Here is a 23,086-nt window from a genome sequence, read left to right as displayed (position 1 = left end):
AACATAAAATGTCCTGTAATAAACTACCGATATCATATAAAATTGCTCAAATTCATATCCTGAATAAGATGTATATTTGACGATAAATGTGTACGACACACAGTACAGAAGCATAGGCCAAAAACAGAAGAGTAATATTATACCTGGGCAGGCTGCCCAAGTATATTTACCAACCCATTTGAACATTTTTATTTTTTCTAATCTGTCAAAGAGAAATCCACGATCAATAGCGAGTGAACTCCATCCCCTCACTCTCTTCCCCCTGTGTACCTGTTGTGAGGGGGGACTTAACACATGCTGCAGAGAACCGCATACAGAGAGAGAGAAGTGTCCTCTGGTACCTCCCTCCTGTAAATGAATTGATTCAGGTGTTGCCTGCTTATGCCATTGTCTTAAAAGCTTGTAAATAGTACTGATGTTGTTTCATACCTCATCTGTTTTGATACTGTTTGTGAGTGTGTTTAAAAGAGAATTGAGTGAAAGCAAGGTGAGCAGATTAAGGTTGTAAAGAGAATACAAGCTAAAAAAGGTTTAGAATAAAGAACAATTAAAATGGTGAAATAAGAAATATGGTATTGCATTCCAACAAATGTTTTCTACAGACAAGATTTGATCACATTTAAAAGAACAATTTTAGGCCACTAACCACGCTAAAAAGATCCCTGCCTGGTATATTCAACCATCCATATGGAAAAGGGCCATATTTCACAGCCTGAAAATGTCATGGTATCCCTTTAACAGCCATGCTAATGCTGCCACACTGAGCTACTTGCTAATTTCATGCTCCACGCAACAGGGATAATTTGGTCCCTTTCTGTCTCTCCGTCTGTCTGACTGACTGCCACGGAGGAGAGGTGTGTGTGTGTTTTGCTCTAAATCATTCTTCTCAGTGTCTTTTCGTGTTTCTTTCTCCTCTTGAGATCAGTCGTAACAAATAGAGATAAAGTGAAAAAGAGAAAAAGAGATAAGACTTTGGGCAGAATAGACAAAAAAAGATACAGAAACAAGAAAAAAAGGCAGATATACAGTAGCGACTGCAGAAAGTGAGACATGAAAAGATGATGGAGATAGAGAGGAAGACAGAGGAAGCACTGTCTTGTGTTGGATCAGACTCCTGAACAGATGGCCACACCGCAGAGAGAAGACCACACTGGAGATAATACAACACTCAGGTTAAAATCTCCCCTGAAACACGCCTATACAGACACACAGACACACTGCTCTGTTGCAAAGGGCAAGGTCTTTCTGTTTATTATCAGCAATTCTGGGGGTTTTTTCATAGTGAATTATGTACGTGTTTTAAGTAGATTTTTCAAAAAGCTGTATTAATCTAGTCTGGTAGACATGAATAAATAATGCATGATTTGTTGTTTTGAAAAGGTGACTGAATATTAGCTCAAACAAACAAGGGAAGGAACACACAGGAGTTTGAGCTTCTGATGTTCTCACACAGATGCTGGTTTGGGGAATTGTATTTAATGGGTTCTTTTGTGAAGCATATGCAACAATTTAAGCACGCCAAATCTTCACCTGGCTGCATGCTGCAGGCTGTCCTTCATAGGCGTCATGTAAGCGCAAGTGTGAAGGAAAAAAGCAAGATAGGGACAAGGAGATAAGGGATGGATAGAGGATTCAATTTTGGTGGAGTGGAGAGGAACGAAGACAAGAAGAGAGGTTTTGGGAGAAGTGTGGAAGAATACAATGAAAAATAAAAAGTTTTTAACAAGGACAAAAAAGGAGAGCAGTAAAGAAAATACAACAACAATGTTGTGCATTGTTGTCAGCTCTACTGAAAGTTTAATGAGTGGAAATACACTAATATCTCTACCAGGGTAAAATTGGAGGTGAGGGACTGTGACAAAGCCTGACAAATAAGGTGTATGTGCGTGTTTGCGTGTAAAAGGGTGTGTGGGGGCTGCGATCAAAACGACATTGTAACACATGAAATATTAAGAGGATGGATTACAAGTACAATGTGTACTTGGATTGCTGTCAAGTCACGACAAAGCAACAAGACTGTTTAATCATTCATTCCTTGTCTCTCTTTTAGACTTAGTCGACATATGAAGGTTGTCTGTGTCATGGGCTTACAGACATTTTGTTTAATACAAGAATTGAGGTAATAATAAATAACAAAAACAAAAGCAAAAGTAGAATCTCCTCCTCTGCATTTAACTATAAATTAGAATTTTGTGTATCAGTTGGCTTCTCCTGTTTGGTCATTAGCCACCCTAACATATATTGTATCCTTAGCAACACCAATGAACATGCTCAGGTTCTGTTTAGATCCCAGTTATATTTTGACCTACCACCCGCAGCAAAGTTTAAACCACCCACTTCTACCAGATTGGTGTGCATTCTATGGGAGCCCAATACCAATACAGTCCCCTCAAAACCCTGGCAAGCCTGTATTTACAATCTTAATGTGTTGGTGATTTCCTCTGTGAGGACTGGAACTTCGACTTAACAGTAAAGCGAGAGGTTCATCTTCAATATCTGCTCCGTCCGCACCTCAACAGTACAGCGCAGCTTTTGTATAGTTGATTTGCCTGAAGGTTGCATGCTCCATCCCACTACTCATGAACAACACCAAAAGATACTTGGTCCCAACCAGGTTAGCTCGTAGAGTAAGTTACCATGGTGATTTAGCCAGATTAAAAAAGAGACAGCTTTGTCACACAAAAAAAAAATTGAGTTTAGGCTCAACAGATTAAGCCTCTAATCTCGCTTCGTAGTACACCCCTCTGTTTACAACTGGCATGGGGTTGAAGTGCTCCATGTCTGGACCCTCCGAGGTAATGAAAAGCAACCTGAGCATCACACACTGACTCTTCATTAGCTTGGAGGGTCCAGACATGGAGCACTTCAGTGCCATGCCACTGAACCAGTCAGTCTTGGTTCGCTTCATGGCACTGAAGCCCCTCTTGACCGATTGGCGGAAAAACTGCCAATCACCTTGCCTGACATTTTTCTGGCCCTGGGTCATCGGGCCATTAATTATGTTAAATTAACTTATTAGGTATGTTAGATTAAAATGTAGTGATTTAAAGGTATAATAAGTAGGATTTTTCCTTGCATTTTGTTAATAACACATTCAAACTGGGCCCCTCCTCCTGGGCTCTTTGTCACCAGAAGCTCAATCTCACTCTCTCGTGCACGAGAACACGCAACAAAGTAAGGCAAGAAAGAAAAAAAATACTATCCACACGCTGAGTTGCTGTCAGTTGGAATCCATCTGGTAGTGCCCAAAGCTCAGACAGAGTTCTTAAAGATTTAGTCAAGATTAATTTGGCATTTAATTATCCAAGCCATATTTTTTAGGCTGTGAACCAATCACTTCAGTTATATACAGCAATGTGTTCTGACTTTTTTATTTCTTTATTTTTATGTCTTTTCACATTTCCCTTTCAACAAGTTCTCGCTTATCTTGCGCTTGTCGATTTCTACTAGACACTTTAATTCCCTCTCCTTTTTTTCCTCCTCATCCTTTATTTTTTTTGACACTCTACTCTTTTATCTCTTACCGATCTAAATTTGCTTTCCTTCGCCAATCTCTATTCCAATCAGATCATCATTTAATTATATACTCTGCTATCATCGTGATAATGAGTCAGTGAGGACCACTTGAGGAGCGGTTGCTGCCTGCATACTATCCTTCAACTATAATCAGTGACACTGGCTACACCATGACAACGGAGTGTTAAGCGCATATGGCCCAAAGAAGTTTAACTGTGATGTAGGGGTTAAAAAAAACTGGAAAACACAAACCCATACAATCTCAAAATGAGCTCAAAACCTGTGCCTCACTCAACAATATGACCTGATGTAGCTACTTAAGAAGAGACATTCTGTAGCAAAAGGTCTGCATAAGTTACCTGTTCAATGTTAGTCACCTTTGAAGGGATTGACGAAGCAAGCATTTTGATACTTTCGCCAGCCATAGAGCGCAGTCTGCAGTTTGTCTCCATCACATAAAGCTGACAAACAAAACCCTGAAGCACTCCAATACTTTTTCAATTATCACAGTAAGGGTCAAAGCTCCAAACCTTCACAGCAGTCAAGTCAGTTGTTAACTCTACTTCTCTCTACTTTCCTCAAATAGTCATACTCTAACATGTATTACACTCTCACCCTCTGCATCAACTGTAAAATCTATTACAGATACTCCGCTTAAGTCCTCGACTCTCAACACACATTCCAGCACATACACACACCCCACTATAGCAATTGCAGACATTAGACGTTAATGACAATGCCAACTGAGGTTAACAATGTGGCATAACTGTAGAGCCACCTATTAAGCTGTGTGTAAATGCCAAAGGGCAGCAGGATGAACAGCTCTCAGTTGAGTTTGAATGGGATTAAGATCCTGCTCTCTCACTCACATCTAAGTCAACACAGAAATAGGCTTTACTTTCAGGTCATACACAAAAGAACGGAGCAGCCACAAAATTAAAATCAAACTGTAGGTAAATGAGCAAATACTTTCTTGCATGATGGACTACTGACATCTTTACTTTAATTACTGAATTATCAAATCCTTCATTAACAATCCCTCTCCCGCAAATCTTTTCCAGAGTTTATCTTTCTTTCAAAATTACAAACCTTCCTGTCTTGCATACTTAAGCTTGCTGCTTCACATCAAGACAGCACTCTCTAACCCTGTGCTGTGCTAACAATGAAGAAATTAACTTACCCTTTTACACTGACAGCGTACTTTTTTCAGTAGCATGGCTATGTGATGGACCTGAATAGCATGTATATTATAAACTAATGGAGAAAGATGCTATGATTTAATACCTTTATAAATATCTGTATCATGTTGCATTCTGATGCTGGGTTGGCTGGGATATTATAGTGGGAATGACAAAAGCACCACTTCTGAGGCAATCATAGATGTGTGATGTGTATGATTAGAGAAAATCCCCCTTTCTGAGATCTCCCACAGAGCCAGATAGATAAAAATTGACAGATAACAAAAAGCACAATAACAGTAGCTTTGCTGTGTGTGTGTGTGTGTGTGTGTGTGTGTGTGTGTGTGTGTGTGTGTGTGTTTATGTGTGTGTGTGTGTGTTTGTACCTGGTAGGTGTCCCACAGTCTGATCGTGCAGCGTAGTGGCAGCTCCCTCATCAGGAGGTTGTTCATCCAGCGGAAGGCAAACTGCAGGTACTCTACCTCGTACTGCTGCATGTGGCGATGCACAATCTCTGTCAAAAATAATAATCCCAATTTTTAAAAAAGACATGATAACAATGAAATTAAGTTCCCACTACGTCAATTTACATCTTTTACTGAAGGAAAATCAAGCAAGACTGGCAAAAGAGAATTGTAGAGATGCACGTCTTATTGGCCTAACAGTTGAACTGCTGGTATTTTGTGTACCAGGAATTGGCAGAGGACATGTTAATTGCTCAATTTTTTTTATTACAATTCTGGTAAGAGGAAACTACAAAAACTTGTGTTCAGTCACAATAAAACTCTTAAACATTCTTTTATGTTATATTTTCATTATAAAGCTGACTGAGACTTGGTAGTTAGCTTGTAAACCACTTTTAAAATGTGGTGTTCGGCCATTCAGATTTATTCAAACTCCCCTCTTTTAATAACTACTGCTTCCAGTGTCGCACGCACGCATCATCCCGCACTTTTCATTATAATAGAGATGTAATTACAAAGTGATCAGAATTGTCAGAGAAAAGCTTTACAATAAAACTGAGATGAGAACAGAGTCAAATAAAGCTCCAAAGCAATTTGCATGTCAGCGCAGTTCAGAAAATAAGTCGTAATTTGTAGGTCAACAGCATCCAGAGGTTAGGACAGATGGCTTGTTTATGTAATGTATTGAGGGTGTTGATTATTTCTTTGACATAATGCTGCAGGAGGAGCTGATAAAAACTGTTTCTGTCATATAAGGTCAGGCTGTGCAAAATCTCTTCAAACCCCTACAAGGATTCAACAAAATCTTTTTTCATCAAGAGGAAGATATTTTCACATTCACAACACTGACTTTAACCCTTCACAAAGTAAATACGTGTTGTGATATTTTTCCTTAAACACAATATTAAAGCCATCAGTTAGTTGACACACACATTGGACCTCCCATGAATGCTGGTGTTAATAGTGACAATTCTTACCAAATTTATAAAAATCTGCATTTCATGGGTTGGAAACTGATAGGCCTCTGGACCACCACGGTCCTCCACCACACTAAAGTGCTATTAAGGCAACTCTGGAGGGGAGACGTCCTCCCACAAAGCAAATTGCACTAATGATTTTCAAGCGCAAACATGCCCACAAAGTTTCGCAGATCTGTTGAGCCTCGCACAGCTTCGGACTGACTGGTCTCCCGATCTTAATAATAATGACAATATATTATTGACAGATTTTTTTTTTTACAGACAAATACATTTTTTCTTCTCATAAAAGGTGGAATTGTTTTCATGATCACTGAAAACTCAGAGCGTGACAGCCCTTATAATACCGCAGTTACCACCTACTCTCTGCAGGTGGTGATATTTTGACTCTAGCTGCGGAGTGCTGTTAGAACTGGTGTTTGTGAATTAGGTGCCTTTTGCCAGAAGGCTCATTTGCACAGAAAGAGGTCAAACTTGCACGGAATGTCTGCATAATGACTCATTTAAATACGTACAAACAGCTCTGGAGCACAGAGATGCTGTTTGCTCTGCAGCGCACTTTGGGGTGCAACCCTCTACATGCGCTTGGAGAATGAGGCGGAGTCTTTCTGTGTCCCTTTGCACAGGTTTTGCAGGTGCAAAAGCCACCAATCCTTTAGTGAATTCCCCCCTGAGTGTGCCTGCCTTTGTTCCTTCTCTGTTCTTGATAAATGTTTGTTTTATGCCTCTTAACATAACAAAAGATTAAACATATAACTAGGTATTCAGTGACTACCTACTTCATAGTCATCGAACCAATGACACTTATTGAGAAAGAGAGAAAGAGACACTTATTTGCTCTCTCTCTTTCTCTTTCTCTTTCTCACACACACACGCACATGCACACGCACACGCACACGCACACGCACAGGCCCACGCACAGGCACACGCACACGCACACGCACACGCACACGCACACGCACACGCACACACACTTCATAATAGAGCTGTAATTAAATAGCTGTCAGGTAATCAATGAAAAAAGCCAGTTAGGGAGGAACTATAGCATTTTCTTCTCTAACACTATGTGCTCTTAATCAAGGCTGACAAGAAAGCACGCATGCACGCGCACACACACGCACACACACACACACACCTTTAATAAATCTGTCAACATTGAAACCAGAACACATACATTAATATTCTGAAACACACAGAACACTTGAATGATACCTGTCTTCTATTGCTCACACATGCATGTTAAACAATTACGCACACACTCCGCAACATGAGCAGGGGCGCGAAGTAAACACGAAGCGATTATTTCACACTCCTCTCTACAGTTTAATTATCACATGCTGCTGTAAAAGCATAAACAAGGCAAGCTCATTAACTGCAAATGCATCATGGTGACAGATCTTAGCTAGCTGCCAAACAGAGAGGGGAAGAGTGGAACAACTTTAGACAATGTTAAATTACACTAATGAACTTGCTCTGGCTAATATTAGCAACTTTACCAAACACAGAGAGGAAGAGGTGCAGGATGGGGGAGTGGTGGAAGGGAGAGTCATTTGTCATGAGGAGTTATCGCAGCAGGAGAAGAAAGAAGAAGAGAAAGGAGGGGAAGAGAAGAAGAATACATTTAAAATAACAAAACAAACACAAACAATAGGGGAAAAATATTGAATTAAAACACCTAAACCTTTGGCTTTTTAACCATAAGCACCTGTCCAGCTGGCACAAAGCTTAGAATGCTGGGTAGCATAGTTATAAGGGTTGTTGGTGGTTGAGGATGACATTTCTCATAGACACTGATTGATTGATGAGTATTGTTTTCCTTCCTATAAGCTGGTTAAAGTTTAGGACAGAGGCCAGGGTGCGAACTTGTCCGTTTATCACAGTGGGACTGTAGCCAGTGGCTGGTGAAGTGCGGGTGGACAGCAGGATGTCAGAGGTCAAACAGTGACTAGTGAGGGGCTCCCAGATTTCTGCTGACAAGAGCCAATTTTTCCTGACTTCATGCTCTCCTTGACACAAAATGTAATTACAGTTATACTTTTCCCCTCTTCTACTCTCCTACTGGCAGTTGTTTGTTATTTTTTTTCCACTATTTCACTTTCACTGAGGCAGATCATTGGGCGTTGGTTTTGCATAATCCTCATGAGAAAAATGATCGGTAAAGATGTGGAGCTGCCTCAGTGTCGCGAGTGTTGATGTTAATATTTAGCGCAGCTAGCCACCGCTGTCTAAAACCATTATCACTCAACAGAACTCGGTGTAGTCTATAAGGTAATAAGGACACTTTGGAAAATAACAAGCAAGCACCAACGCTGATATCTTCAGAAAAGTGAAAAGTTTGATTTCAGTCTGTGTTAGCTGCGGCACTTTCTGACACAAACAGCTGACATACGGCATAATACACCTCACAATGTCCTCTAGTCCCCATCGTGAACGGCACTTCGTCGTTTCAAAAATATTGTATTTTCTATAGTTTGTTGTCTGTTCTACAAACCGCTGACATAATGCATGCATAGGTATACAGGGCCGTTGTACAGAGTAAGACATATTGCTGAGGGAAAGGGCAGTCTGACGTCAATGTGAAGTGGTGACAAAAAAATAAATTACAGCGCACACTGTGTGGGTATCTTTTGTGGATACAGTACGTGGTACTCCTGACCCCGTCTGCAATGGTGCTTCACTTAGCTTCCGTGTAGGAACTCCGGCCGTCTTCTCTTAACAGGGGCTATACTGACAGTTATCTATTGTACGTGGTACACTTACTATTTATAAGTGCCTCATACAACCCCACTTCAAACAAACCAAACTATCCCTTGAAGGAGCAGGTGCACCTTTAGGCAGGCGTGTTGCTATTTACACGGCGGAACACACACACTGTACGATATATGTCGATGCATGGATTGATGTTAAAACCACTGAAGCAATCCCACCGCAGAGCAGAAATGAAAACTAAGAGAGACGCTGTGTACATTTACGCACGAGGCACAGCAGCGTAACACGCTGTCAGGATCGGAGAGGATCATATGTTAAAGTTCTGTGTGCTTACCAACAAAGAAAGGTAGGCTATACATATTTATTTACTTATTGTTGCTGCTGTATCACTGGCTGTATTCTCCAGTGCGTACGTAATGGACACTGGACAGTGTATTAATGTCTGTGGGCACGACTGTAGATATGTTTGAGGATTATAATAAATGTACCTCTGAGTTGCCTGTGTGTGAGTGTGTGTCTGTTTCTGTGTGTTTATATATAAGATAAATCGCACATCAGAATGAGCGTGCATCATGGAATCCCCCTGAGGTGAAGCTGGCGTGTGTGGAGGCAATGTTGAGAATGCTAGTCTTCTGGCATCGCCAGATCGGCACCAAACCGAAAGCAGAATCATCATTTAAGGAGACGAGGGAAACAGAAAATGACCTGTCCCATACACAACGTTGTTTCACTCTATCTGCAAATACGCTAATTTGTCTGTATAAGTAGTAGCTCTGCTGTGAGTCCCTGTGTGTAACAAGTAGAGACGCGCGTGTTGTGAACTCTCCAATGTATGCCCATAGTGAGCCCTTTAAATACCAGGAAAATATTCCGTCATAGACTTTAGGTTTTTGTTGGTCTATGGCGCAGCTGCTTTCTGCATAGAAAGATAGCAACGTGCCACCTGTTTGCCTGACTACACCTCATTTTAAGACCAAGGCGCCCATGGGTGCTAAGATCACGTAATATTTCCACAACGTGGGCGTGAATATGACGACTGCGTTGGGTGGAAATAGCAATGCCACTTGCGCTGGGTGTACGATAGGGCCCATAGAGTTAACAGGAACGGGAGTGGAAGTATTGAAAACGAAGCAGTTTTTTTTCTGATTGTTCCATGGTCGCTATGTTCCACAGCATAAATAAATATGCCAACACCTTCCCACAACCCTGCTGGAAGGTGCCGGATTTAGCTTGAATGCAGCCAAAGTGCAAGCTACATCCTGTGGCCCCTCTCCTGTGTGTGTGAGTATCTCAGCCACCCTCAGTCAAACATACCCATATTTCTTTCAGCTCCCTCTAAATAAATTATTAATATTATTTTAAATCCCGACCTGCGAGCTGTTGGCTGGGGGCTGCACAGCACTGTCCAAAGGTTAATGCCGAGAAATGTCCTGAACACTGCCATATGGTAAGAATATATCCTCCTCTGGGGAATGTGCATGTTAATAAACTTGTGATAATGGATTTGCATGCAACAAATACACCGAAAAAGATAAGGAGGTGATAAAGAGATCAGAGAAACGTTACGCATGCGTTACGCAACGTTATGCATGCCTACGGATGGTTTCTCTTTTTTAGGAGGTACACGTGCAAGCGTCAAGCAAGCTAATGGGAGTTAGCACAATTTATTACAAGTAGGATAATTACACAGTGGGGGAGTCTGAGGGAGTGGCAAGCTGAAACAGAAGCAGAAACAAATAAATTTCAAAGTAAAAGCCTTCCAATAATGTTAGCCACTGTTTCAACTGAAACAAATCAAAGTAAGAAACAAACACATTCAATTTGTATCCTTTTTACCTTAAAGCCTTACAGTTTTAATGGCCTCCTGACTTCAACTCCAATTAAAGCTTAAACTGTAGGACTGAATTCAAAGGAAACAATTACAGATGGAATTTCCATAGAACATATGCAGAAAATGTTTAATCTTTTCATTAATAAAAAAAAAGGTTTCTGCTTTATCATAGTTGGTAACTCAGTTGAGTTCAACTAAGGATAAGATATCTTTGTCATTGCAGTTTGGTGGCGTTACGGTTATACAATCTAGGAAATTCTGTACTTGGTGTCTTTCACAAGAGGTGGTTTCTTTTTATGTTGAACATAACTGATGTCTTCGACAGAGGAAGTAAATGGACTGCATTTATTTGGCACTTTTCTAATCTACAGATTCATCAGTGTGCTTTACAGTACGGTCACACCTACCTTCAAACACATTTATACACTAGTTGAAGACGCTGCTATGCAAAGTACCAGGCTTCGAATCAATATATAATCCAATTTAATCACATTCGCACACATGCACACTAATATGGCTATGCCATCAGGGATGATATAAGGTTTAGTGTCTGGCCAAATGACACTTGTTCTTTTGGACTGCAGGATCCAGGGATCAAATCACCAACTTTCCAATTTGGGGACAACTATCCAGGCCCAAGCCGCCCCCTCGCAAATTTTTGTCAATTTTCTGATCATATAGGTTAAGGTTAGTGAGGTAATGGGGAGGAGTTGGAGGAGGAGAGAAAGAACACTGTGAGAAAGATCCAGAGCTTTTTTTTTTATTATTACTTTTTTGTATATGTGTGTTTTCCTTCTAACTGACAGATATACAGAAAGAGCTAGACTGTATCTGATACCCAACTGGTACAAAGATGAAACCGAACGCCGAGGAAAGAAATAGAATAGACTCCCAAAGAAACAGCTTACTGTATTTTGCCTTTTGAGAAGGCTAATAGCTAAATTTAATGGAGAATAATAGATTTGATTATTTTTAGTGAGTTTTGTCAAACAAATCTGAAAATTAGTGAGCTGCAAAATAAGTTCTATAGAGCTGGTATGTAATTAATAGATGAGCTCAAAGGAAACATAAGCACGGAGAGAAAACAATATAAAAACAACACAAATTCTCATAAAACTTGGTTCTACAACTTAGGGTTTCTATCAACAGTGAAATTGTTGTATTGGTAACCTCAGCATCTGCCTGTTGTGCAAAGTGTGAACCCAACTCTTTATCAAACTGCACAACACTCTGGATAACCCTGCATCTGATAAGCCCTGATAGGTAATTTTGGAAGAGATGATGAGAGGCCATTGTTCACAAAACAGATGCTCTATCGAGGGCGAAAAACAATCCTGTAACACAAGATAAAAGCTATTTGTGATCTCATTAGAGGTTGTAATGTCAGGCTAAGCGAGGTATAAAATGCCTCTGCCCCAACTATGACAGGGTACTTATGGAATAAGATACAGTAAAAATGCCAAGTAATTTTTTATGTCTTTGCCGGGGTGTAGTGGAGCTTGGGAGAGCTGGAGGAACTGTGGTTTGCTTTAATGTCTTTGGTGGATGTACATAATTTTCTGTATCTATACACAGGCATCATTATGCACCAACACTCTATAGAATCCCATGCAAGCTGACAGTCCTGCATACAAACACTCCCACACACACGTATGCACTCTCTCTCCAGCCATTGAAATGCAGCAAGTGCGTCGTCCTGCCTCTGGCTGACAGAGCGAGTGACAGGATAGTCAGACAGCACCAAGGTTAGCTAAGAACATGACCACTGTACAAAGGCTTATTTGCACAATGCATTGTGGGCAGCTATGAATGCTACAAAAGTTTTAAGTGATAAAGGTAAGTTTCAATTGATAACTGTTTAAAGCATTTGTATTTTTGACTTTTCTGTAATAAAATTCTGTTAGTTTATTATATTTATTTAATTACTTATCCTAATCATATAAAATGTATTTGTCATCATTTACTCAATTAGTAGTAGCCATTAAGGAATAAATGAAAGAACTGATTTATAAGTAGTATGTTGTGTTTTTTTTCTTAAGCAACAGGCATGTGTATTTTTAAAGTAGTAAATCTGCAACATGACACTCAGTAAAGGACAAAAATGTGGACCCATTATGAAAGAAGAGAAAAAAAACAAAAGGAAAGACAATAAGTTAATGAAAATTAAGTCCAATTGGCAGACTGTGAGCAGAAAGCACTTAAAAAATGGGGAGGAGGGATGGACGGATGGAGGCGAGGCAGATGACTCACCATCAATCCTGCTGACCAGCTCCTCTAGGGCCTTTACTTTCCTCTGAATGCCTGGCTGTGCAAATGTGTAGTTGTCCTGAGGAGAAAAATCAGATGAATACTGAACAAGGCTCCATCTTGAATGATGATAAGAACTGTAAATAGTGAGTCTGTAATTTCTAATTTTATACTTTTACTGCAGTTATTCAGTAAATGCAGGAATGAAATAAGCTTTGAATAATATGGATACATAGATAAAAGCCACAGCAGCGAGTAAGAAGGTGAGACTTGTAGGAAAATGACAAGACTAGGTCAAAACCTAGTATATAGCTAACCGCATCAGGTCAGTGTGCGCTTTTGTGGGCAATGTGTTACAAGGACTGTCCTTATGAGGCCTATGACAACATGTTGGAAAGCAGGTGCGCGCTGCGGATGTAGGTGAGGACAGTGGACGAGCAGTGGAGGAGCAGCCCCGCCTACTCCCCAAACAAAGTATCCAGAGCTTTATAGACAGAGAGTCGCGTCAGTGGAGGTCGAATATGCTCCATGATCCACCATTGTGTCGTGACTCTCTCTGTCTCTATGGCTCTGAAAGTACCGTCACTCACTGACTCAGTTAGTCAGTCACTCAGTCAGTCACAGTCACTTGTGTGTAGGGTTGACCCTGGCGGTCAGCCAAAAAGTGCACAGTCACTTGTGTGTAGGGTTGACCCTGGCGGTCAGCCAAAAAGTGCATGGTAAAGCAGTAAAAACAAGGGCTTCTATGGTAAAGAAAATATTTTGTCCTATTTCTATTTGTCATTTGTCGTACAAGCTGTGAAATTGATACCTTGTGAAGAAAAAAACAACTTGTTTCACATCTTCATTTTGTAACCATGTGGCCTGAGGGTCAACGTATCCAAACATGCACTCAAAGGGGTTTGAAATTTTAAATGTTCACTTAAAGGATTCATTTTCAGAAAAAGTGCAGTAGTCATGACAGATTTTAAGTGTTTGCCTTGGCCCATTTTACACCTAACAAAAAGCCTTGGCCACCTTTATAAAGAGTAAATAGAGATAACAGACAGCCCAACTAACATTGGCATGACAAAACATGTGTGGCTGAGGCCTTGAAGACAATTTAGAGGGCTGACTGTAAATTGTGGCTGTAAGAACATAACAGGTGAGCCATGAATGGGTCCTGACCTCATATTTGGTGTGAAGTGGAGAAATAATAAAATAAACCTATTCCTATTCTTAAGCACTGATGGGGCATGTCTTCATTTTACTTGTGTCTCCTGGTTACAGTCCCTGGACTGGATAATGGAAGCAGGTTAACAAAGCTTGAAAATTGGATGGCAGGAGTAATGCTTATAAAGCCACATAAAAGGCCAAATGTGGGGAGATGGACAACACACTCGTATTGTCCTACACGGACATTTATGTATTAACTTGTTGCATTGTGTGCAAAAAAAAAAAATCTACATTTCAAAAGATATTATGGTGCTTGTTCTTGTCAAGGTGACTCAAACTATGGTTCTATAGCTTTCCTAGCTGCTAATGTGTTGAGGTAAATTTTTTTATTAGATTTTCATAAGAGAAAAAAGGGTATTTTCTGTCGGCTCTCCGTTAAGGTAGCTTTTTAGTAGTCAGGCCAAAGTGACACACTCTCACATGCACAAACACAAGTGAGACCTGCAGTCGGATCCCAGCACCTAGCACCCAGCGTGATGATGTCAGTTCCAGTCTGCGCTTGTAATATACAATAAAAGAGTTTACGGCACATACACATTTCTTGTGTGCGATTACACCCACACAAAGCATGGATTGTGTTTCCTTGAGGGGTAATTTCAGTGTGGCGGGAGAACAGCTGATGTGGCAAAGAATCAAAAAGATGGAGAGAGAGAGGGATGTGGAGAGAAAATGAGAGGAAAAAGAGGGGGTCATCTGGCAATAAACAGCTCAGGTTGTCCTTCAGGCTCAGCAGTCCATCAGTGAGCTTGCTTGATAGAAACCACACATACTCTTAAGTTTTTATTTCTACATCTATAAAATCTCACACTTCTTTCATCCTTCCATAGCTTCTAGAGGTGTCATTACTGCTTCCTCATGGTCCTTACTGGACCCACCTATACCTCTATCAATTAAGTGGTTCATTGTTCTGTTCAATACCTCTCCTTGCCTATTTGAAGGGCCCCTTGTGGGAAATATGAATCCAATTAATAATGATCTCAAAAGAAACATCATGTACTATTTTGTGCTCTCAAATGGATGGAATATTTATGTAAAGAACGTATAATATTATTGTTAACATTCTAAGATAATTGACATACATTTGGTCCATCAATTAGAACTGGATAAATAAATAAGGCTCAGACTCTCCAGGCTCTCTCTCAGCTCTCTTGTTAAACAAGGCAGCTCATTTAGGTAAGATTTTCTGTGGACTGTGACTTTCACTGCTGAATCATGCAGCAGGATGTGTTAAAGCTGAGAGTAGCTAAAACTTCCAATTTGCTAAAGAATTATAACTTCAAAATGCATTGAATTGGTTATCTAATTTATAAATATAAAGTTAGATTTAGCTTTTAAAACCAAAACCCAGCTCATAGCCTGCTGCTAAAACTCCTAACTTTTTTACTGGATGTTCAGGCATTTTTTCCCCCTCACTTCTCTCTAGCCTTTTTTACACTGTGGTTCCGCTTCAGGGCTGTAACGATGCTCCGTCCTCATGCCACCTTTGTCATTCTTCATTGGACGCCAAGCAACGCTGGCGTAAATGACTTCGCCCCACCATTACGCCTCTGTGTGTTCTACATAGAAGACGGAACGTAATAATCCCGCCTTGAACCGGCAGTGTAAAAAGCCCTTCTACCTTCCAGGGTCTTTATCCATCTCGTCTTCTACCACATTGTTCTTTTTTTCCACATATTTCCCACCACCCTTCTTGTTGTACTTTAATTTGTTTGTTTCATTTCGAATTGTACAATGTCTCTATTTGCTGTTATGAGCGTCTCTCTCTGGTCTATTTTCTTTCGACCACTGCAGTGTTAATGTGGTTAGATGCCAACCAAGTGTGAGGGCTAATACAAGTGATTAGTTTACACAAAAGTTTTGAATAGTATTACATAGGTAAAGTATGCTAAGGTTATGATTCTATCTGGTATTACTCTGTTTTTCAGTGGTAGTTATTTATAATATCTATTGCTGTATTGGTTATAATGACGTAATGCAATTTTTTGGTGAACATGCCTGGAAAAGGTTTTGACGAAGCGGTGCATGCAGAGAGTCTACACAGCCAAGTGTTTCACTGTGTAATATGGTATAAAGGCAAGAAACAGGTGATAGCTCCACATAGGAATATAACAAAATGATAATGGACGGGGCTGAGATGCAACATTGAAAAAGAAATCACCTGGTGTGCCTTGGTAATACAACTTCAATTAACTATTGTGAAGGTTTTCCCTTCCTTCTATATTTGTGATATTAGATTCAATATTAGATAATTATTCTTTGAGTTTAATATATAACTTTATATTCAATCTAAAGTAGCATGAGTGAAGACTAAGATGCTTTAAGTCACCTAGGAACTGGAAGAAGGGTAAACGTTCCATACATTTGTAAATTATGCGCTGTTAACTTGAATATGTGCTAGAACCTTATCATGTTACTTTAGCAGTACTTTTGATATTCTTGTTTCTTTATATTGTTTCATGTAAGTGCACTTTTATAAGACAGATATTTTTATAATTTTGAAGAATTACTTTGTTCTTTTGTGATAATTATCTATATTTCCTCTGTGTTACCTCCATTTACACCTTTTTCTCCTCTATTGCAATTGCAATCATATTGTATATAAAAAGAAAAAGAGACTGATGTTCATTTTCCTCCTCTATCACCCTCTCGCTTTCTTACTTCCTTTAACTCACTGATTTTGTTCCTTCCCCCTCCTCATTTCATTTACATATTTCTCTCTCAGTTCCTTTTTCCAAAATCCTTTATTTCACCCTCAAACCGATAAATCATGGTGTTCCTCTCTACTTCATTCATTTTAATCCTTGTACATTCCTCGGTCCTCCCACTTTCTGTTTTTCACTTCCTTGCCTACTTTCATCAGTTTGGTGGTGCTGACGAGGCTGGAGTTGACAAAATATTTTAAACATGCTTTTAAGTCCCGTCTAGGTTGATATGTCTTGTAGTTTTGTCATGACTCCTCTCCTCCTTTCACTTCTCTCACAATCTTTTATACCTCTGTTTCTGTCCCATTTTCTATGTTTCCCTTCTCATTGCCTGTCCTCCTTCCACTCACTTCCTCCCTTTGTCAAATCCAATACGTTGGATCTTTGATCAGCTGAGGCAACAGGAGGAAATCAACTTTCACTTTTTCATTATTCATACATTCTCCTCTTGTACCACCATCTGTCCATTCTCCACATCTGACCCAACAAGTAGAATAACTGCCCCGATGCACCAACATGAACCAACAGACGCAGGGCACACAAACATTAAGCAGGCGTGTCTCTTTCTCAGCCAGGTGTCAACAGCCTCTCTTTCTAGTCTTCTTTGTTCATTCCCTCTCCCCCCTTCTCTCTTTCATTCAGCTGAATCAATAGCTTCTCTTCACCTCTCAGTCCATTCTATTAGTGATAACAATGGCTCCATGCTGGACTAAGATTGCCTCCTATTGTGGTTCCGGATGTCTATCAGCCAGTTGGACAGAACCAACACAACAACTCTGCAATGGTATGTGTACATATGGGAGAGAAAGAGACATAAGGACAGATGAAAGTGAGAGAGATGACAGGTCGAGATAAAGGGTAGACAATACACTGAAGGACAGGGCAATGATTTGTCATTTGGTATGTGTGTCTGTGTGTGTGTGTGTGTGTGTGTGTGTGTGTGTGTGTGTGTGTGTGTGTGTGTGTGTGTGTGTGTGTGTGTGTTTAGGTGTGTGAGACAGAGAGCAAGGCAGAAAGTGATTGTATGAGAGAGATGACAGGTTGAGATAAGGCTTAGACAGAAGTGTAGACAATTACAGTTCTTCAGAGCAACTGACGGATTGGCCAGATTTAATTCTGACAGAGAGAGAGAGAGAGAGATGGCTGCTGTTGTACACACCTTGCCTCGCAGGTCCTGTGTGTTTCTAACTAAAGCCATCAAGAATTCTATTACAAAGCTGGATTAGAATATGGTAAGTCACTGCTGTATTTTTTTCTTTCAGTATCACGATTTAGGAGCCAACCCAGTACTGCAGGTCACATTGGAAGGTGGGGTGGTGAAAGCCTGGGAGGAGGGACGCGACATTGTTTGAAATTAGGATTATGGCGCATCTGTTAAGGCTACTCGTTGATTTTAAAGCTTACAGAAGACTTTGAGATTAAAAAAAAAAATTTGCTCAAGCCTGAAGTTCAGTATATTGGCTGTCAACTTTATATACATCACATGTACCCACGTACCCTGCTTTATTTTCTGTTTTACTGCTGTACTGAAGAAGCTGGACACTGGTGCTTGAATATCTAACTCATAAGGAAAATGTTTAATGACCTAAATCAGGTGAGATTTAGGGTCATTTTCTCACTGTTTTTTATAAAATCAGAATTCATTGTGTAACTCTGAAAATTAAAACGTGTGTTTATCCTGGTAATGATGGTATTAAAAACACCAGTGACAATATTGAAACCGGTATACCGCCAACCCCTACTTGGACAATGAAATTTGAATAGAACACTGTGCTTGACAGAATTTTAAATATAAGGCAATATGTTTTATCAATTTGGCTTATTTACTAAAGAGCAAATAAATGTTGGTTGGCTTGATGTATATAAATACATAAAAAACATTTTGCTTTCCATAACCCCAGAAATGATCAACACCACCTCTTTTTGTGAAGGTTTTCATAACATGACACACTCTTTTTAATGCAATTCTTATTCCATAAATGGCTCCATGCATCTGTTGCCTATTTCTTTCGAGCCTCAGACTTTGTCAGACTTTGACTTTGCCTCTCCCCCCCTGCAGCTGTTACTGCCTCTATCTCCAATAACCTGCATGTAAGTTAGCCTAGCTAACATAACACCGTGTAATCTGGAACAAAGAAAAGGTGAAAAGGACAAAAGACTGCAAAAAAGAAAATTACAGGAATATGGGGCTATTAGGGTCTTGGTTGTTCTCTAACTCTGGCTTCATTTATGTGATCATCAGTAAGGCTTGGTAGACAGATGATACAAAAATCTTACAAACATGTTGTCAAGTGTCACATGTACATACACACCAGCTGGCAGATTACTTCTCCTGTGAGAGAGAGAGAGAGAGAGAGAGAGAGAGAGAGAGAGAGAGAGAGAGAGAGAGAGTGCGTGTGTGTGTGTGTGCGTGCGTGTAGATGGTGGATTGAGTGACAGCGCAGGGTGACAGTAGGAAGCCCTTGGGGAAACCAAAATACGACATGGCGTCTGGTTTGGTCTGGATACCGTCTGCTAGATGTCGGTTCTCTGCCCTTGTTCTCACTCGAGGTAGACCCCATCTTTAGCTGGCACATTGGAAACAGATGGTTGCCTTGACAATGACAAGGCATACTTTGATTGGCTCGTGCTAAAAGCAAAGGGACTGGAGAAGCTCAGACATGGAGCAGTGTGAAACTTAGCTATTGGCAATTTAACTGTGTTTTCATTTTACAATAAATCAATTATGTTTATTTAATTTGTGCTGACTTAAGTGCAGAGAGCATCTCTCTGGGACATCAACAACATATACAGGTGAAAAAATGCTGCAAACTAAGAATGCTTTCAAAAATGGAAGTGTTAATAGTTTATTTTCATCAATTAACAAAATGCAGTGAATGAACAGAAGAGAAATCTAAATAGAATCAATATTGGGTGTGACCACCTTTTGCCTTCAAAACAACAAATTCTTCTAGGTACACTTGCACACAGTTTTTGAAGGAACTCGGCTGGTAGGTTGTTCCAAACATCTTTGAAAACTAACCATAGATCTTCTTGGGATGTAGGCTTCCTCAAATCCTTGTGTCCCTTAATGTAATCCCAGACAGACTCGATGATGTTGAGATCAGGGCTTTGTGGTGGCAATACCATCACTTCCAGGACTTCCTGTTCTTTACGCTGAAGATAGTTCTTAATGACATTGGCTGTATCTTTGGGGTCATTGTCCTGCTGCAGAATAAATTTGGGGCGAATCACACGCCTCCCTGATGGTATTGCATGATGGATAAGTATCTGCCTGTATTTCTCAGCAGTGATGACACCATTAATCCTGACCAAATCTCCTACTCCATTTGCAGAAATGCAGCCCCAAACTTGCAAGGAACCTCCACCATGCTCACTGTTGACTGCAGACACTTGTTATTGTACCGCCCTCCATCCCTTCGGCGAACAAACTGCCTTCTGCTACAGACAAATATTTTCAATTGCGTCTACGATCCTCAACGTTGCCCGTTTCTTTGTGCTTCTTCAAAAGTGCTTGAACAGCACATCTTGAAGCCCCAGTCTGTTTTGAAATTATTGTCTGGGAGAGACCTTGCTGATGCAGTATAACTACCTTGAGTCTTGTTGCTGTGCTCAGTCTTGCCATGGTGTATGACCTGTGACATGAAACTGTCTTCCACAACCTCACCTTGGTAGCCTTGGTTTGGCTGTTCCTCACAGCTGTTTCTGTTTCAGTTAACGACTGTGTTTCAACCGACATGTGAAATTGATGATCATTAGCACCTGTTTGGTGTAATTGGTTGATCATACACCAGACTATAATCCTACAAAATCCCTGACTTTGTGCAAGTGTACCTATAACGATTGATGCTGGTTTGAAAGCAAAGGTTAGTAACACCAAATATTGATTTAATTTAGATTTTTCTGTTGTTCACTCACCTACCATTTCGTAAATTGATAAAAATAAACAATTATTATTTATATTTTTGAAAGCATTCTTAGTTTACAGCATTTTTTCACCTGTATATGTTGTTGATGTCCCAGAGAGATGCTCTCTGCACTTACTTTCACACCTGCCTAAAACTTTTGCACAGTACTGTATATCCTCCATACAAACAACAAAAAGGTAAGTGACACTTAGGTTGGAACCCAGTGTGTCAAGACAACTGTTGAAATATAATAGGTTCACATCCCATGGCGCAATTACATTTCTCAAAGTTAAGTCCCAGAATTGAGAATACATTTGAGAGCCACTGCTGTAAAAGTCATATATGCAGAATTAACATAAAAGGCAGGTTTTCATCTGCTGGCCCTAAAACCTAAGAGGCCTCATGGGTGTGCTGGTGGAATAATGGCCTTTTTAAACTTCTTAGATTTTGACCTGTTCAACTTCATTTCCTTCCTTGTTCAGATGTCATTTCAAGTTTGTCCCCAAAAATATCAAAGCAGCTTAAGCCTTTATATTTTTATACCACAGAGTAAATGCATACTTTTAATGTTTTCTTTTAACTTAATAAAAACCCAGTCCTACTTTTAACACATTTGGTTCCATCCTCTGCCAGTGACTCTTTGACAGAGATACCAGGCAGAGAGAGTACAGGGGAAGCAACCCGTTTCTTAATAAACTTTACAAACAGACTTGTGTGTTGCAGTTGTATTACATGTTGTCTAACATTTATAATTATATGTGATATGTGTATAAGATTTGTGTAATCTCCATTAAATAACATTTTATACGAAACTGTTTTCCACTGCCTGTCGACTCTGGTGGCTTCTGCTGCAGCTCGTACCGTCATAGTGTTCACATAGGCTATGTGTCAGCTCTCTTTACAATGGATTTGACCTTTGATTATGGCCATAAAAATAGCATTTTTGATCTCTTTCATACTAAATTTCATTCATATCAAGTGTAAAGTAAAATCAGAAACAGACAGAACACAGGCAGTATCATTTTTTTTCCATATCTGTGACATATATTACCGATACAGAAGTTAAACCTGCAGTGAAAGATGCGTTCTTGCTGGTATGATGTAATTCTTACATTTTCAGTCTTTTTTGCCCAAGAACTGCAGGCGGCTCGCAATAAAAATAGGCAGCCTCCTATTCTCCACATGCGGCGCTGCTGCAGCACCTGAGCAGCACCTAAGTTGTGCTGCTCCCACAGGCAGTGTGAATCTTACTGTGGATCGAGCCCAGACAGCTCAGCAAGACACTTAGACAAAGTAACAGTGATCCAGGTGAAGAGAAAAAAGTGTAACTCAGACCCTGATTTTCCCCAGGACTGTATAATTCCAACCAGAATTATTCACCTATATCTCACATCATAGGATTTGTAGCCAGGTACACTGATTTAAGGACAATTCACAAAATACAAACTTCACAACCCTCTAGCTCTGCTAGCTTAGTTAACTGACATGTAGTTTTATTATCACCAGGAGGTCCTTAGCTGCAGCCTCCTTCTGTACCTGTTCTCAGGTAGTATCAGATGCTCCTTATCTACCCTTGCAGGATGTTCTGTGGCACTGGCATCAAGTTTTTTTTTAAAACAATAAACATATTACCTTTAAAGATTTGGCAGCATTAGCCTTGATTGTTTTTCCTTTCTCTCACTGACCTTTTCACTCTTTCAGTCCTTTATTACCCATTTAATTTTTATTTTCATTTAACTCTGCACTCTTTGTCTTGATTTTATTTGTTTATTTATTTTGACCTCTGACATTACATGGATGGATTGAAAGCTTGGATGGACACGATGATGGTCGGTACCTTTCCACCTGTCTTACAGTGTATGTAGCCTATTTACAATTTTGGGACTTTGTAACGCCTAATCAGTTCCAACATTAAGTGGGTTACAGTCAGAAGGTAATTTATTCTTCCTAGAACAGTTTTTCTACATCCCTAGTGGTGGCTTTGCATCCCACTAGGTGGACAAGCCAATCTGGCATTCGCCAGTATTGCCAGACAGCCGGTCTGGGCCTGGTGTGGGAGCATTTTAGGTCGGATGAGAGAGGAGAGCCAGTTAATGTGGTGGTCAGCTGGTCTGTTAACTTTGTTTAAAAACAGGGGCAATGAAAACTGGAAATAGAATTATCTAAAAGCTCAACAATAACACAACAATACAGTTTTCTGAAGTGAAGTGAGTAGTTGTTGGTTGAGACCATCCCAACAGTTAGCTGTTACTAGATACCTCTATGGAGGAGTGAAACTGCCATAATCAAAAAGAAATAAATTAATTAATATCTCAAATAAATAAATACGTAAATAAAAT

The 23,086-nt window shown here is 40.0% G+C and overlaps 1 protein-coding gene across 2 annotated transcripts in view; it reads right to left on the bottom strand.

Annotated features, from left to right (window-relative positions):
- Window positions 1-23,086, bottom strand: part of tbc1d22a (TBC1 domain family, member 22a) — a 121,516-nt gene that overhangs the window by 35,814 nt on the left and 62,616 nt on the right. For both annotated transcript variants that reach the window (XM_069670990.1, XM_069670989.1), the window contains exons 11-12: window positions 12,926-13,001; window positions 5,081-5,208 (exon numbers count right to left, since the gene is read on the bottom strand). In XM_069670990.1, coding sequence (XP_069527091.1) covers window positions 5,081-5,208; window positions 12,926-13,001 — 204 coding nt within the window. The remainder of the gene's footprint in view (window positions 1-5,080; window positions 5,209-12,925; window positions 13,002-23,086) is intronic.

This window comes from Semicossyphus pulcher, unplaced genomic scaffold, assembly GCF_022749685.1.
Source record: "Semicossyphus pulcher isolate SPU_LCO1_2020_fin unplaced genomic scaffold, fSemPul1.0.p SCAF_20, whole genome shotgun sequence".
NCBI lineage: Eukaryota > Metazoa > Chordata > Actinopteri > Labriformes > Labridae > Semicossyphus > Semicossyphus pulcher.
Note: the sequence above shows the minus strand (reverse complement) of the source record. Positions and strands in the feature narration are given on the sequence as shown.